Raw genomic sequence first — 18,151 nt, 5'->3', positions numbered from 1 at the left:
ACTCGAAGAAAAACTCGAAGTGCTATTATAAGACATCCTGTCATAGCTTTTTGGTACATAACGGCTACCGTAGATGCAACGCGCATTTGAAAAAGTGAGGCGCTGGAGAGCATTATTCGTTTGAATGCAAAATACAATTTCACCACTAGATGGGAGAAATTCCTACACAGTACACACATTCCCTTTAAGCATATTTTCAGAAAAAAAATTATATTTTCAAAGCATAAGCTTAAAAAGAGGTCTGTTCTTGTGCCTTTAAATCTTTTAAAAAATATTTTAAGAACATCATGGCAAAAAAATGGACAAATCTTTTTTGAGAGATGCAAAAATTAAACATAAATAATGAATCAGACGGTCTGTTATATAAAAAGTAACAGTCTGTTTAAAAGAGTTTAAATAAAGAACACCAAAAACAAGAACTACAGCACCTATAAAAGCAAAAGGCATGAAGAAAATAACAGTACAGCATGGCACTACAGTATATTACACATGGGTTTGATACCCAGGGAATGTATAAACTGATAAATGTATACTGTACAATTAATTTATTAGTGCTTACACTGCATTGGCATCTGTTTATCTGCTTCAGGCCCAAGCATGCAAGTATGAACCGTAATTTTAAGAAGAAAACATTACTATCACTTGTCTCTTTTTTCAGTATATGGATCATGTTTGGTTAGGCAGGTGGTTTTTTGGAACTGAACCTCTTATATAAGGCAGCACAGTTTAGGATATTTGATTGCATCATTTCTTTGAGGGCCACGCTGCAAACCTGTTCTAGCCTAAATGCATTCTGCAGGATATAGGCTAAGGGTAGCTATCCTCAGTCTCTGACCCAAGGCGAGACCTAAGTACATCTAGTCTACTTTCAGAGATGAATTATGAATGTGTCCTGCTGGCTCAACAGGTGAAGTTATCGAGGGCAGTGAGACGAAAAGGAACACGGTTTTGTAAATCAGTTTTCTTTTCCTGTATCTCTCTCTTCACTGGTTGTTGAATACTTAACCTTGAAGAGAAAGAGGGAGTCAACAAACACTTTCTGTGGTGACAAGGATGATGGGATGTTTGAAGTTTCTATATTTTCCCTTTTGTTTTGTTTTTTTTGTGTGTGTGTGTGTGTGTGTGTGTGTGTGTGTGTGTGTGTGTGTGTGTGTGTGTGTGTGTGTGTGTGTGTGTGTGTGTGTGTGTATATGTGTGTGTGTGTGTATATATAGATATATATATATACACAGTTACACACACACACACACACACACACACACACACACACACACACAAAAGCGAAAATATATAAACTTCAAACATCCCATCATCCTTTTTTTTTTTTGCTTTACTAAAATAGTTAATAAATCATTTTAAAATAAAAGACAATCATTGGAACTAGATAAACTGTAAAAATAAACATTTGTACTTTAGATAGCAAAGTTTTGATTCTGTAGTCCTATTATGGCATTTTTTTAAAATAAATTGTTGAAAACATGAATAGTAAAGAAGTAAATACTGTAACCAACAGTGCACTCAATAATCTCCTTAGTCTATGGGAATCATATTTTCTCCAATAAATGCCAGGCAAAGCTAATTTTACATACAGTGAATATAACAGAAGCAATCTGGATATAGCACAGCATAGTTTGTGTCAGCGCTCAGGCAGCACTATCAAAACAGTTACAGAAGTCCTGCTTTATCAATCAAAGAAAATAAATGCCATGATTTTCTTCTTTCTTATGAATATACATGATTTTTAAAATCATGACTTTTTGCAAAAGTACTGCAATTCAATTATTCAAGGATAAAACTTTTTTTAATATGGAAAAAACTGCACTTATGCATTATGTAAAGATGCACAGTACTTTCTCATTAACTTTTTATGTAAAGCTCAACTGTTATTTAAAGACTGACTGACTTACGTTTAGTGAGGCTAACATAATCAACATTTCACAATAAGCAAAAAAAATTACAAGCAAAACTTGCTGGATGCTTATCTAAATGACAGTTGAGCTTTTAATGCTAGCTCTTGTATTAAAAATTGATGTGCTCTTTCTGCCCACAAGACATTCTCAAATGACATTGGCGTGATTTAGATCAGATATTTAAAAAGCGTTAAAGGCGTTTTTTCCCTCCAGGTACACAGTGAAATCTTGTTTTATTGTTTGGCGTCATAGATCACAATCTGGGCCAAATGCAAGGAACATCAGATTAAAAGCCTGAAGATATAAACAGAAGGTGCATAGCAAAAAGAAAAACAATTGTCAGACCCAGAAAAATAAAACAAGCAGAGTGAGTACACTGTAGGAAAAAAGCTAGCAGCACAGAAACAAAAAAGACAGATCCCAGCAGCCTCTACCACTGCCACGAGTGTCGTCACATTGGGTAAGTTGGCAGCACAGTGGAGGGCCTTTCAAGTAATTATTCATAATTGCCTTTTGAATATTTAATTCTGTACATAGTCACTCACTTCAGTTGTTTGTGACCTCAATGACGGGAGATGAGCGATCATTCTGGTTTTCTTTGTCTTCTTTGTGTCTCCTTTAAAACCTATTGCCTCTGGGTAACATTTTCAAACCACCAACAATAAATCGATAAAAAAAAAAGAGGTAGAGAGGACAGCTAAATTTTTTTGAAAGGATGGAAACAGATTTCAATATCCCATTAAAAGATTTAAGTGATAAAGGATTGACTGTGTATTCATGAGAGCCGCAGCTACTTATGTGGGCCTCCAAATGCTTATAAAAGCTCCATTAACCACACTAAAGACCAGATTCCCTGGGAAGAGAAAAACAAATCACCATTTAAAATATACACAACCACGGCACAATTTAAGTCTGGTATCCTCTGTTGAAAAGTCACTTCAACTTCTTTATCTGTTCTTCTTTAACTGATTAAATACAATTTTAGATTTCCAAGGCAGACCAGCTCTTTAAATCTTAATTTAATATTTGAGCATAAAACTAGAACAACAATAACATACATAAAAAAGAAACGGCAGGAATGAATTACAATATCGCCTGCAGCACTAGAACAAACCTCCCTGCCTTTTCCCCCTGCCTATATGCAAATATTATGCAAATATCACGGTATGTTAATGCCACTGTTGACTTACTTCAGCCTCACAGCCATCACAAATTAGACTGAACACCAAAGGAATAAACCAAAATAACCATTTTCTTCCCTAAATGCGTGCCATAAAAATATTTGAACAGACCACACTGACCTGTGCATAACAATCTTCTGTTTGCATTCACTCACTTCGCACGGACCCACCGTCACTCGCATTAACACGTTTATGCAGGCTACAAATGCACACTTCACAAGATATCACAGCTGGATTCGATTAATGTTGGTGAAGTTAAATATTTGTTAGATATTCAGAGATTTGTTTAAATTATGTAGATACGCATTTGCTGAATGTTGACGATAAAAGAGAAAGTATTTTAGCCTGATTGTTTGCCTTTTCTATTACAAATAATATAAAAGCAAACGCTTTACTTTTTCGCATACCATTTACTTTCTTTGTTTACCAGTTCTGTCTAACAAAGTATTAGATATGACTGACAGAGATCGTAAACTAATGAAGACGGAGGATGTGAGTGAGCGCTGTGTGATCACACCGTCAAAATAAAAGTCCACAGCGCCGTCAAAGTCCTGCTTCCAACACATCGGCTAATCAGAAAAACTTATCGGGCGATGCCGAGATTTTAAAAATGCCAAATATCGACCACTAATAATTAGTTATAATCACTTACTGTATGTTGAATGTTGTTGCCATGGACAAAACACTCTCTGTACAGTATAGCTTTGGTCAAAAAAATGTGATGTCCTATAAGAAGCATTCATATAGACTAATACAGATCTATTAAAATTCAATAATTATGCAACTTTTACAATTATATTTTATGTACATATTGCTATGTGGTTGCTACATTGTTGTTTTCAATTGCCAGGGTATTATGGCTGTTTGTTTCCTGCTCCAAGTCAAAAGAAGCCATCCTCAAATCTATTTCTGGTCCCTAAAAATGACCCGGGTCCTCTTTCAATGTAAATGTATTTTAAATACTAGGTGTTTGTTTAAATCCCTAAGCACAATGAGTAATGGAAATTCCTGCACCTTGTCTGCCCCTTGGGGTAAACTTAATGGCAGAACGAAAAATCTTTTGAAAACTGATCAGATGAATCAATTTGCATAATCAGTTATGGTTCATGTCAGAACCCCGCCACCACCTCCCACCCACCCCCACCCGTCATTTAAAAAATCTGTGCTTGCCCAACACACACACCTCTCCATATTAGAAGATAAACACCATCTGCCTGTCCTGCATGGTTCCCTTTAAGTCATTCCATCCCAGTGTCTCTCCCACACCTCTCACAATAAAGCCCCACAGAAGCAGCCTGGACCTGAGGATTACGAACTACATCACCACAGGATAAAACAACCCTGGGTCATTTCCTTCACCACACTGTCATGCCTATGAATAAATAGTAAGAATAACATCTCACTTGCATGGCTGCGAACCTATAGAGATTTATAAGTGAAAATATACAAGTAAAAGACGAGTTACACAATGCAAATTTTATTTTGCACCATAATACTTTTTAATTTGTTATGAATAATTGAATCTTTTCATTTGCATCCATGATCCATCAAGTTCCAAATAAAAAGAGCAAATAAATGGATACAATCAAGTATCTTTCATATATAAAGTATGCAATTTACTGCATTATCCAAAAGATAATTTATATCATTTATTTTTACATCACAAATAAGTACTGTTGATGTATACCGCTACAGGTATATAAAATACTGATATGGTATAAGACTTTGGTTATACTACACTGCCCATCCCTACTTACCTCTACGGTCAACACCAAAATATATGTTTATAACACAATTTCCTAATAACCAGTTTGCACACAAAACCAGTAGTCCACAATAGTCACTAAAAATTATGATTGTTTATTAGGGATGCACCGATACCACTTTTTCCAGAACGAGTCCGATACTGATTATTTCTTTTTGGTACTTGCCGATACAGAGTACCGATACCTGTATTTTCACTGCATTTGTCATTTTTAAATGTAGAGAAACCAAAATAATATAAATCATATTAGTTGGCTTAATTTGTTCAGCAAATATACATTTCCTTCAGTTATTTTCATACTAAATTAAGCCTGCTAAAGTGTATTGTATGAGCTTCTGTTACTTTCACTGTTCAATCTATTGCTCTATCATATTTTATCTTTCATTTAATAGTGCAGCACATATTTAGAGCTGCTCCAGCAGGGCTCAGTGCAAGGATTGGGTCAGTGGTTCAAATGTTTAGATACTAGTGAAATATCACAATTCTCTATTCCAATTTTGATACACAGCAAAACTACTAGCCTAATTAATGTAAATTTAAAACATTATTAAAGAAAAGTTAACAGTAATAACAAATAATCAAATTATAAATAGCACATATAAATACAATAGAACAAAGAAAGACATATAAATCGCATTTCATTATCGTATAAATTAAATCAGGATGGATCTTTATAAAGTTACAAAAGGTATTTAATATTTATGCAAAAAAGGTTATATTTCCTCAAGCAATTTCCTAGAAGCTGCTTTATATAGTAATGAACATAATTTGTCAAATAGATTGCACACATAACAAAATGAATCATTTCCTTTTAAAAACTCAATATACTGCTGCCTCATGATTGATATTATATTTATGATGTTGATTGCTTGATGCGTTTATGAATTTATCATCCAATGGTTATTTGTCATACAAAACAGTGATGAATTCGATTCACATCAACAGGTCTTCAAATTACGTTTGAGATATGATGATGCACAAACAAACTATATTATCCTTCATACCGCAACAAAGTACAAAAGAATTGTCCTAGCAACTTTAAATAACCGTGGACTATTGCATCTTAATATTAGCATGCTACTGTTTGCTGCTGGCATATAAATCCTAATAAGCAGCAATTAGTGTGTCCATGGCTTCTCTTTCAAAAGACAAGGCCTTTAAAGAGGGCCAGCTGAAGCACTGGCATATTAATTAACACTTTATTAGGACACCCTGCTACACTGCAGTGCTGAGTATATTTTTCATCCATAAACATAAGGGCTGAGATAATAACACAGCCCATGTGCAGCACTTTACCCATTCAAGATTTGTACCATTTAGTTCTACATCAGTGGGCAGTCAGCGCCTCTCTGTGTTCAGGACGTGGGCAATACTGCCACCTGAAGGTTAGAAACAACCATGAGCATGACAGAATTCTCGGCATTATGTCAAAGGCTATATAGACGTTCAGGGGCAGTGTAGAGTAGCCTAAATCTACTGAAACTCTGCAACTTATAGTCCCCCCTGTGGTGAAAATCAAGCTTTTAATGTTGTTTGTCTATGTGGTGTTTTTAATATGCTTTAAGACATACCATGTGAAAATTCGAAATTCAAGTCAACACCATTGCTGAAGATTTTATCTTTAAAATTCTTTAAAACTAAAACAGTGATATATATATATACACACACACACACACACACAAAAAATATATATATATATAACAATATATATAATTTAATAAATAAGCTTCCCTTTTAGCATTTAGTATTGCCCACTTTCATTAGTGTAGTACTAGCCACGGACAGCAGATGTAGCTATGGCACTAGGCTTTAGACTGCATGACAACATGGTAAATACGTCTTCTGCACATACAAGATCTCTTCAGATAAATGGTTATATTGCAGTAATTGACACACATAGTTTCTTCACTTCTAAACCCCCATAAACAAACACAAAGACCAGCCTCACAAAATGCTGCTTGGAGTGCTTTCTATCTGCCTTTTGAAATTACAGATATATACAATAAAAGTAAGGATCAATAAAGATTATCCGTGACAATGTGCCCTGACTGATTTAGTCCTTGTGAATTGTCAATGCTCAGGTGTGTAGACAGGATCCAAAATTCCCTTTTGCCACACAAGACAATGGCAAGTGAAGAAAAGTACCTATTTTATCACATTTGATCATGTTTGTCACCACATAGTTCTGGAAGGGGGGAAAAGTAGTATGCCAGATAAAACTTATGATGGCCATTTTACCACTGAGGGTCAGACTATCATTCTTACAAATCGATTTAAACCAGGTATTATGTAACAGTGCCTTGTAAAATTATTTACAAACTCAAACCTTTGTTTGCTTGTGTTGGATGGAAACAGATAGAGGGTGTGCTGCATGTGCACTTACCAGTCCCGCAGTGAGAGAGGGGGCAGACTGGCCAAAGGACTGACTCCTCATGCGGACCAAGTTATTGGGTTCTCCTGCGTGCTGCTGCCAGGCCAGCTGACTCACTCCACCATGCATGCTGCTCGACAGAGGCAGAAGCTGCTTTCCTGTGGCACACCAGAGAAACACAGAATCAGGACATGGTCTGTACTTGTCTGAATACATGTCTGCATTCTGTGGGTTAAGAACCAAATCAAAGCCAAGCTACAGATTCTCTGATAGCTCATCTATTTAAATCTACATCTTTTATATAATGTGAACAAATTTCTGCAGTATTTCTAATCACTTATTAAATGTAAGTAAATTTGTGGTATTGATCCACTTAAAGTACCCCTATTAGAGGTTATCTTCTAAAGATTCCTGATTGTTTTGAAGGTCTCCTAAAGTAGGTTTACATGCATCCAAGGTCGGAAAATATTATTTTTCTCATAATTGCAATCACCTCTTTTCTCAGTGTCTAAAACAGTTCCATTAAGGATTCGGTCTCTCTAAACCCCGCCTTTCCAAGAGTGTACCCTCTACTCTGCTCTGATTGGTCAGATGGTCCAGTCTGTTGTGTTTAGTATATCGCTTACAGCGCCTCGGAAACAAAATGACCATTACCGTATCTGAATTTCAGCTCAGGAGGTTTCCTCAGCACTTCTATAAACAGTGGTAAAGAACAGTAATGATAGTTTGGGTTTTACCATATCATTTTGAGATCAAGTCCTTGTCCATGCAAAGTGGATTTGCTTTCGCAGCACAGAAAAACAGCATCTTCTCAACATGTCAACAACACAAACCAAAATCTTCCAGGCCTCAGCTACAACTACAGTGTCTGAGGATGGATGAAAGTAGACGTTGTTTGTGGGCAGCCAATGAAGACCATAGGTGGACATCATACAAATTTGTTACAAACCTACATAGGTTTGAGCAGGGAGTAAAATGGGAGGGAGGAATTATGATGACTAGTTTCAGGGAGTTCAGAATCTGTACTTTCTTTTGTGAGACAATGACTCCCTTTGTTGTGCACTTTGATCTTTGGAGACCTTTTACATTCACAAACAGCTATATTACACACAAAATAAAAGGTAATATCCAAAACAGAATAATAAAAGCACTTTACATTTGCAGAAAAGGCCAGATGTTCTTTCTTCTATTGAACAAAAAAATGTTCTTTGGATCATTCTCAAATCATGCTGAAGAACATGATCATGATCTTTTAAGCAAAAGGGGGACATACAAACTACTAGGGAAAGTAATTTGCGGTGTCTCACCGGTGAGGACGCCGGCCATACTGCTGCGTCGGGCTCTGCCGTCATCCTGACTGAGCTGCCGCTGCAGTTTGGTCTTTCCTGCAGCAGGAGACAGGTCGGGGTTACTCAGCTTCCTGAACAGCAGGGGAGGCGGTGCCGGCAGCTCCATCTGAAACACATACATTCGGTTTTTCCACTTTTCAATGACAAACAAACACACGCAACTGTCTTAACATGCCACTAAATTGACTATTGAACTTCAGAATATATGAATTAGATGAATAGAAAAAGATGTTGCTGTACAGTTGTATAGTTACACCCAATAAGTTCAGTCAACGCAAAAGCAATAAAATGTATTTAAAAAGCTGCTTCTTCCACACTGCGGCACTGCATCACAGTCACACAGTAAATAATACATCTCAAAACAAGGGCTTGCTGCCAAGATGCGAGTGGGGGAAAACAATATATTCATTGCAATTCTTTAACGATTCTGAATCAATCCAAATTCAGAAATTCAGAATACATTTATATACAAGCACATAGACTCCTTATCCATTCGAGATTTACAAATTTGTGTCTTGCGAAATGCAAACAAGCAACATCCAGGTGTGAATGTTGCTAAGTTTATTCAATTTATAGATATTCTGCACATTTTTTCAAATGTAACTGTGAGCTAGAATGCAAAAGGGCAACGTAATAATCTAATAAAAGAAAATTAAAGGGAATAAATTCAGTGTTTTTTATTGTTAAACTTAGAGACAACATGGAATAATGCAAAAAATATACAACAAATGTGTTTTGCCTTTGCAAAGCAGAATAATTAATCAGGGGAAAAAAAACATAGGTGTATCAGAAATTAAATTGTGACTCCCAGAATCGGATTGAATCATGAGGTGCCTAGAATAATTACATTATAAACCACTAAAACTACAACAACAAAGTGAAGCTGTCATCAACACAAGAATTATGATGACGAAAACAATCAAATTTAAGAGGTAAAAAATGTGGGCCTAAAATGAAAGCCAAATAACTAATTTAAAGACGCCTACAGATTCATTCATACTCGCTGTGTTCTTCATCGGGATGGGAAACAGACGTTGCCATAGAAATCTGGCAAGAACCCTGCACTGGTCACATCCTCTCTGTGGTGTCACGAAATTCCAGAAACATCTGGAAGGACTGTTTGTATTAAATACGCAGTGCTCATAAAACCACACCACACCGTTCAAAAGTAAAAAGCCTCAAAGCAAACAGTGTTGTCACTTGCTCACACACACACACACACAGAGTGAAAAAACAAACCAAAGACAATCCAACCAGTGACCACTGGAGACACACACACACACAAACAAAAATGACCCTGAATGAAAACAAAGGGCTATAAACAAGTTTCACAATCACATTCAAAGTCATTCACCACCACTCAAAAGTTTGTCAGTAATTTAAAAAAGAGAGAGAAATTAATACTTTTATTCAGCAAGGATGCATTCAATTGATCAAAAGTGACATGTTTTCAATATTTATAACAAGAAATGTTACTTGAGCACCAAATCAGCGCAAAAGAATGATTTCTGAAGGATCATGTGGCACTGAAGACTGGAGTAATCGATGCAACACAATCGATGCTGAATATCGATCCCGAAACTTTTGAATGGTAATGTACATTAACTCACATTCACAAGCAACACATTTTTTTGCTTCACAACACAAACACAACCCTCTGCATCCCTTACCTTGTGCATGTTTGAGTGTTCTTTCTTTTCTTTTAATTTATAGTAACAAAGGTTCAGACAAAGCTTCTTTAGAATTGCTACATATTTCATATGCTTTAAGTCCCTAAAGTGCAGCTAAATTTACAGCAAAAACCATACATTTACTCCACACAGCTTTAGCCCTCGTCAAGCAAGTGCACACTTAATCAAATGATAGACTAGAAGATGCAGCCGTTGAGAAGTCCTGCCTGAGATGACAGTATAAGATTGCGTTGAGGGGGGTGACGGGGTGACCATGACGTCAGTCTGGAGTCCCAGGGCTAATCAGATGAGGATCAGGGACACCGGTGAATACACGTGAGACTCTCACCTGCCTCTGTACAAGCATTGCAGTAGGGCTTAAACATTAGCCGCTTTTCCACTGTCAGCTAGTACGAGCAAAGACCAAAAACGTGCCGGGTAGGGCCAATAGCCTCGGACCTCAACTAGGGCTGTCAGCTGTCACGATATCCGCAATATTGTAATATTGCCCATGCGGCACATTGCTGCTCTGCTGAGCCTTGTAAAGTGGTGAATTAAAACAATTCCAACACCTTGGTTCATTACATCTTTGAATAAATCAGCGTTTTTGAATGTGTTTGTTGAATTAACCATTTAATGACCCACTCAAAAACAGTCCCTTGTAACAATGTTACTGTGCTGAGTGACAGCCTGGGGCTCACTGACTGAAAACTTGCTAGAGTTAACTCCATCTTTGTTCATGACCACTCCCCTCAAGACCCAGTTGACCTGCTTTGGACCAAGGTATTCGGCGGGCCAAAAACACCAGGCCATTTGCCCAGAAGAAGGCCCGATCAAGTGAAAGGCCCGATGAAAGTGACAGTATGCGACTGACCCTGGCACGCACTAGCACGCTCGCTACGTTTTGGCCCGACAATGGAAAGACAGCTCTTAACTCTGTTCTGATGGCACAAGCAAGCAGCACTTACACCAGTGGATACTACATCTGGAAAGAGTGGAAGAATGTGAACTAACTAGTATTATGATTGCACAGGTTTGCACAGGTGCACAGTCACTGCTTTCCTGGTGCTCGTGTTTCTGAAATCGCTGCTCGCGTTCCCGAGATTCTGAACGATAACGAGCGCGTCGGAACTTTGGTATTGCACGCGGGAGTGAACGACATCAGGCTGCGCCAGACGGAAGTTCTGAAGAAAGACTTCAGGAATCTGATCGATACGGTACGCAGCACATCGCCTGATATAACGATCATTGTGTCAGGACCGCTTCCCACGTACCGTCTAGGACATGACAAGTTTAGTAGATTATTCGCGCTAAATGAATGGTTAACGTCATGGTGCAATGAGCAGAAACTGCTCTTTGTAAATAATTGGAATCTGTTTTGGGAGCGTCCTAGGCTATACCGTGCTGATGGCTTACACCCAAACAGATTCGGATCGGATCTTCTGTCAGATAACATCTCCAAAATGTTAAATACCTTTTGACTAGTAACCAAAAGTCCAAATCATAGTCTCTGCTGCACCAAATTAACTGACATAAATACTAGTGTAGAACATTGCATCGAAACTGTGTCTATTCCTCGTTTAGTGCGATCAAATAATAAATCTACTGCAGGATCTAGGAAAAATCTAATTGTTATTAAAACAGAAAATGTTGCTATTAGTAAACAAAAACAATTTCTAAAGCTAGGTCTTCTAAACATTAGATCACTCACACCTAAGGCAGTTATTGTAAATGAAATAGTCACAGATAATAGCATAGATGTACTTTGCCTTACTGAAACCTGGCTTAAACCAAATGATTATTTCGGTCTAAATGAGTCTACTCCATCAGGATACTCCTATAAGCACGAGCCCCGTCTGATTGGTCGTGGCGGCGGTATTGCAACTATCTATAGAGATATTCTCAATGTTACTCAGAAAACGGGTTATAAGTTTATTTCATTTGAAGTACTTGTACTAAATGTTACGCTCTTAGATGATAGAAAAACATCCCTATTATCTTTAGCCTTGGCTACCGTATATAGACCACCAGGGCCTTACGCTGATTTCCTAAAAGAATTTGCAAATTTTCTCTCAGATCTATTGGTCAATGTCGATAAAATATTAATTGTTGGAGATTTTAACATACACGTAGATAATCAAAATGATACGTTAGGGGCTGCGTTTATAGACTTATTAAACTCCTTTGGGGTTAAGCAAAACGTTACCGGACCGACTCATCGTTTTAATCATACACTCGATTTAATTATATCACATGGAACCGATCCAACCGATATATATATCATTCCGCAAAGTGATGATGTAACTGACCATTACATGGTAACTTGCATATTACGTACCCCGGTAATATATCATGCTGCGCCGCGTTATCGATTAGGCAGAACAATCCTTCCATCCACCATAGATAATTTTTCAAATTGCTTATCGGATCTGTCTCAGCTGCTGCCTGAACCTAAACAAACAGATGAACTAGACGAACTAACCAGCACTATGAGCACCGTTCTCTCTGGAAAATGGGATATTGTTGCACCTATGAGACTAAAAAAGGTCAGAGAGAAAATTAAAGCACCATGGTACAACAATACTACTCGTGTTCTAAAGAGAGAAACCCGTAATTTAGAGCGTAAATGGAAACAAACTAATTTAGAGGTTTTTAGAATCGCTTGGAAAGACAGTACGTCACGCTATAAAAAGGCCCTAAAAGCGGCCAGGGCTGAGCATCTCCGCAAACTAATAGAAAATAACCAAAACAATCCTAGGTTCTTATTTAACACCGTGGCTAGACTAACAAATAAACAAGCGTCACCTGAACAAAATATTCCGTTACAGTTTAGTAGTAATGATTTCATGAATTTTTTCACTGAGAAAATAGAAAACATCAGATCCACAATTGTAAACGTTCAATCTTCAATCGCGCCTTATAATTCAGCCTCGATTATCACCCCGCAAGAACAATTACAGTGCTTTACAACTATAGAACAAAAAGAGTTAAATAAATTTATCATTTCCTCTAAAACAACAACATGTTTATTAGATCCCATACCAACTAAACTATTGAAAGAAGTGTTACCTATAGTTGAAGAGCCTCTCCTCAATATTATTAACTCGTCTTTATCTTTAGGTCATGTTCCAAGAACATTTAAATTGGCAGTTATAAAACCACTAATTAAGAAACCACAATTAGACCCAAATAACCTAGCAAATTATAGACCCATTTCAAATCTTCCTTTTATGTCCAAAATATTAGAAAAAGTTGTGTCTGCCCAACTGGGCTCTTTCTTGCAAGAAAATGACACCTATGAAAAGTTTCAGTCTGGGTTCAGGCCGCATCATAGCACTGAAACTGCGCTCGTTAAAATCACAAATGATTTACTCTTAGCTTCTGACCAAGGCTGTATCTCAATACTAGTTTTACTTGATCTTAGTGCTGCGTTCGATACTATAGATCACACAATACTCTTAGATCGGCTACAAAACTATACCGGTGTTCAAGGACAAGCATTAAGCTGGTTCAGATCATACCTATCTGACCGCTACCATTTTGTCTATTTAAACGGAGAAAAATCGATCATAACTCCAGTAAACTATGGAGTGCCGCAAGGATCTGTGTTAGGCCCTCTATTATTCTCAATATATATGCTGCCACTTGGAAATATTATAAGGAAACATGGAATTAGTTTCCATTGTTATGCTGATGACACTCAACTATATATTTCATCACGGCCGGATGAAAACGCTAAATTATCCAAATTGACAGAGTGTGTTAAAGATATAAAAGATTGGATGACGCACAATTTTCTTTTATTAAATCCAGATAAGACAGAGGTAATACTTATCGGTTCAAAAAACCGCCCACAAACCTCCTTCAATACAACTTTAACATAGTAGGGTGTCCTGTTACTTTATCCTCTACAGTAAAAGACCTGGGTGTTATATTAGATTGTAACTTGTCTTTTGAAAATCATATTTCATATGTTACAAAAACAGCCTTTTTTCACCTTAGAAATATTGCTAAATTACGTAACATGCTATCTGTTTCTGATGCAGAAAAGCTAGTTCATGCATTCATGACCTCGAGACTAGATTACTGTAATGCTTTATTAGCTGGTTGTCCTGCATCCTCAATAAACAAGCTACAGTTAGTCCAAAATGCCGCCGCTAGAGTTCTTACTAGATCAAGAAAGTTTGACCATATAACACCAATTTTATCATCACTACATTGGTTACCTATAAAGTTCCGTATTAATTACAAGGTATTGCTACTGACTTATAAAGCCCTAAACGGCTTAGCTCCAGTTTATTTAACGGATCTTCTATCGCCCTATAATCCATCGCGCTCTTTAAGATCACTAAATTCGAGGCTTCTGGTCATACCTAGGATATCCAGATCCACCAAAGGAGGGAGAGCATTTTCACATTTAGCCCCAAAACTCTGGAATAGCCTTCCTGATACTGTTCGTTGCTCAGATTCGCTCTGCCAGTTTAAAACTAGATTAAAGACGCATCTCTTCAGCCAGGCATTCATATAATATTTTAATCTTACAGTTAAATCCGGTCTCTACTTCATAAACGCCAGAGGAGAACTGGCCCCCGACTGAGCCTGGGTTCTCCCAAGGTTTTTTTTTCTCCATTAGGTCACCTAATGGAGTTTTTCGGTTCCTTGCCACTGTTGCCTTTGGCTTGCTCAGTTGGGGATACTTAATTTGATTAATCGATTCAACAGTGCTATTGATCTGCATTACCAAACGTGGATGTTTTACACCAGAAACATACACTGATGTACTATTTTATTTAATACTGTGAAGCTGCTTTGATACAATCTGTATTGTGAAAAGCGCTATATAAATAAAGTTGACTTGACTTGACTTGACATGATTGACAGCTGTAAAAAGAACAAGCATGTTTGCACATAGCTGAGTAATTACAGTTGTGTAGAGGGCAGAAAGTGCACTTAAAAGGTATCATTCATGTAAAAATGACAATTCTGTCATCCTCGTCCTTCAAAGACTTTCTTCTGTTTCAGTTGTTATTCTCTAAAAAAATATTCCCCTTCAGCATAACTCGAGTATAATTTGCTTCTGTGCTACACTACCGTTCAAAAGTTTGGATCAGAAAGATTTTTTTGAGTTTTTAAGTTTTGAGAGTTTTAAGTTTTTGAAAGAAGTCTCTTTCCATTCCAATACCAGTCTAATATTGTGAAATATTATCACAATTTAAAATAACTGCTTTCTATTTTAATATTTTTTTAAATATAATTTGTTCCAGTGATGGCAAAGCTGAATTTGCAGCAACCATTACTCCAGTCTTCACTTCTGTGTCACATGATTTTTTACACATCATTCTGATATGCTGATTTGGTGCTCAAGAAATATTTATAAAAAACAGTTGTGCTGCTAAATATTTTTGTGGAAACAGATACATTTTTTTTTTTTTTTTTTTTCAGAATTCATTGGTAAAAAGTCCAAAAGAACTTTGTCATTTTTGGAGTTTGACAGCATTCATCATTTACCGTATTGAAAATTCAGTAAAATGTCTCCTTTTGGTTTAAAAAAAGATTTTTTTTTAATGAACCGTTCCTTTAAACAGCTCTTTTTGCATCAGCATACATTGCTGCTCAACTGTTTCGGTCAACATGCTTTGACAGAGTATGAAAGGGAAAACCACACAGTTAACTCATGACCTCAGAATCTAGAGGCCTTAATGACTCTCTAGTGGACGCTGAATGTTTATACCCAGCTCACGTTGTACACTTGTGGCTGGGCTAATTTCACTTCCCCAGATGTTTTTCCACAGGTCTTCTCTAATCAATCTCTCCAGCCCACTCTCACATCTAGGCATTTCTCTCCATTTAGACCCAACCAGACTGACTGATGGCAGCTCACTGCTCATGCCTCAGTATGGATCTACAATATCAGAGATAAAGAAAGGAAAAGAATTGGCTTATCACTGGAGATGCCTGATTGGTGATTGGGTTCAGTCTGATTAACAAAAAGTTTAAGAATGGACTCATGTTAAGGAGGATATGACATAAGAGGATAAGTTGTTAGAAGAACTCAGAAAATCATCTGTATTTCAGCAGTTCAAGGTAGACTCTTATCTAGTAAGTATACAAAAACTAGGGCTGTCAACGTTAACACATACGATTGATTCAAAATCCTTAATGCGTTAAAATAACGCATTTACATTACTGAGCAAAGTGAAATTGCGGCATTAACAATTAACATCATACAGTTAAATGATCTGGTTTATAGGAATGCCTCTCTAAAGGGAACTGACTGTATTCAGAAAAGTTTCGATGGCATTTTCTTTTCCTCTTATCTTTGTATAAAGTAGTTTTTAAGTAGTGTTAAGCCCTGCGTTCATTTGTGTACAGCGGTACCCAAAGAAACACAATATCACAGCTGTTCCTTAAGCGCCACCTACTGTCGAAGAGTGAATCTGCATTTTCATGTGTGTAGCATCTTTGTTTGGATCATAATTAAAATGCAGTGATGCCTGTAATTTCAAATGGCTATATTTTTTGTTTAAGACCATATATAAGATCATTTATAACAGAGAATTCAAGTATAACAGAGAATTCTGCACCGAATTTGAGAGATCAGCCCGCGAGTACCTGTTCTAAGTTCGCTCTGTGCGATCTAGTATTGCTCCGAGCTGATAAACGGTCCACGCAGCTCAAACCTGTAATGCGGTTTCGTTTTACTTTCTTTTCGTTTGTCGTTTGATGTTTCTCATATGCAATATGATAATAGTTGGGCAACGTGGTGGTGGCACCAGTGCGACCTCTAACAAAATTTAGTCGCACTGGCCATTTGATCGGAGTCTGGAGTGGTGCCATTTACCGCTATTAATTTTTTTTTATCTATTGACAGTCCTAATTAAAACTAGATATAATAAAATACAATTCATGGAATAATGTCCATCCAGCTGCTGTTTTCACAGAATAAACCCCTTCAGGTTGATGCAAGACCCCTTGTTTCTATAGTAACAACTGACTGGATGTACACTATCCCTGTATTGTATTGTATTGTATTGTGACTGTCAATAGATCATTTTAATAGCGATTATCACAGAATAAACCCCGACAGGGTGATCAGGACCCGACGCGAAGCATGGGGGTCTTGCATCAGCCTGAAGGGGTTTATTCTGCGATAACAATCGGTTCCATGTACATTATTCTGCTTATTACACGGCTACTTGCCACATAAGTTAATAATCACACACAAAATATTGACCTGAGTTGAAATATTTCTAGCATGCGGCAGGTTCAAACTAGACAGACATTTAAAGGATACGGTACAGTCATAAAGAAACTTATTACATGCATTTCGCCACATAAATAATTATGGGATGAGAGATATTGATTTGAGATTAAACTGTTTACTAAAATGTGTTATATTTAAACCATCAACAATATACAGCCATACACATGCAGACAGAAGTGTGAAATGTGACTGTGTGGATGCGATGTATAAGAGTTGTAACCATGCAACCACATAAGGTCAGTGCTAAGCACAGTAGAACCACAGAAGAAAAAAAGCTAGTTTCATCTGAAACTAAACAGTAGGCTAAGTAGCACACCGATTTAGTTTATTGCACAAAGCATCATTAAATGCTAAATATTAACATAAAAAAAGCTAAATTCCTGCTAACTGAACTGTTGATTTGATAGCGAGGAAAAGGAAAGCGAGTCATTTCTTCTTAGCTCCCGAGTCTGATGAGGAAACAAAACATGCCAAAGGCAAACATGCCAACCGCAGACCTAACAAAACTAATTGGTTAGATCCTACGATTTCACACTCTAGTGCCATGCCACCAGCAGGACCTTTGCCTAGCTGGGATTACAGAGCAGTGATGACTTCACTGCAGGGTCCAAGTGTAATGTTGCCATGCTTCTGTTGGTTTA

General features: G+C 37.2%; 1 protein-coding gene across 3 annotated transcripts in view; it reads right to left on the bottom strand.

Annotated features, from left to right (window-relative positions):
* Nucleotides 1-18,151, bottom strand: part of mast2 (microtubule associated serine/threonine kinase 2) — a 171,754-nt gene that overhangs the window by 102,058 nt on the left and 51,545 nt on the right. For all 3 annotated transcript variants that reach the window (XM_081381253.1, XM_081381255.1, XM_081381254.1), the window contains exons 2-3: nucleotides 8,535-8,682; nucleotides 7,240-7,385 (exon numbers count right to left, since the gene is read on the bottom strand). In XM_081381253.1, the coding sequence (XP_081237379.1) occupies nucleotides 7,240-7,385; nucleotides 8,535-8,682 (294 nt within the window). The remainder of the gene's footprint in view (nucleotides 1-7,239; nucleotides 7,386-8,534; nucleotides 8,683-18,151) is intronic.

This window comes from Scardinius erythrophthalmus (assembly GCF_964197995.2).
Source record: "Scardinius erythrophthalmus genome assembly, chromosome: 12".
Taxonomy (NCBI): Eukaryota; Metazoa; Chordata; class Actinopteri; order Cypriniformes; family Leuciscidae; genus Scardinius; species Scardinius erythrophthalmus.
Note: the sequence above shows the minus strand (reverse complement) of the source record. Positions and strands in the feature narration are given on the sequence as shown.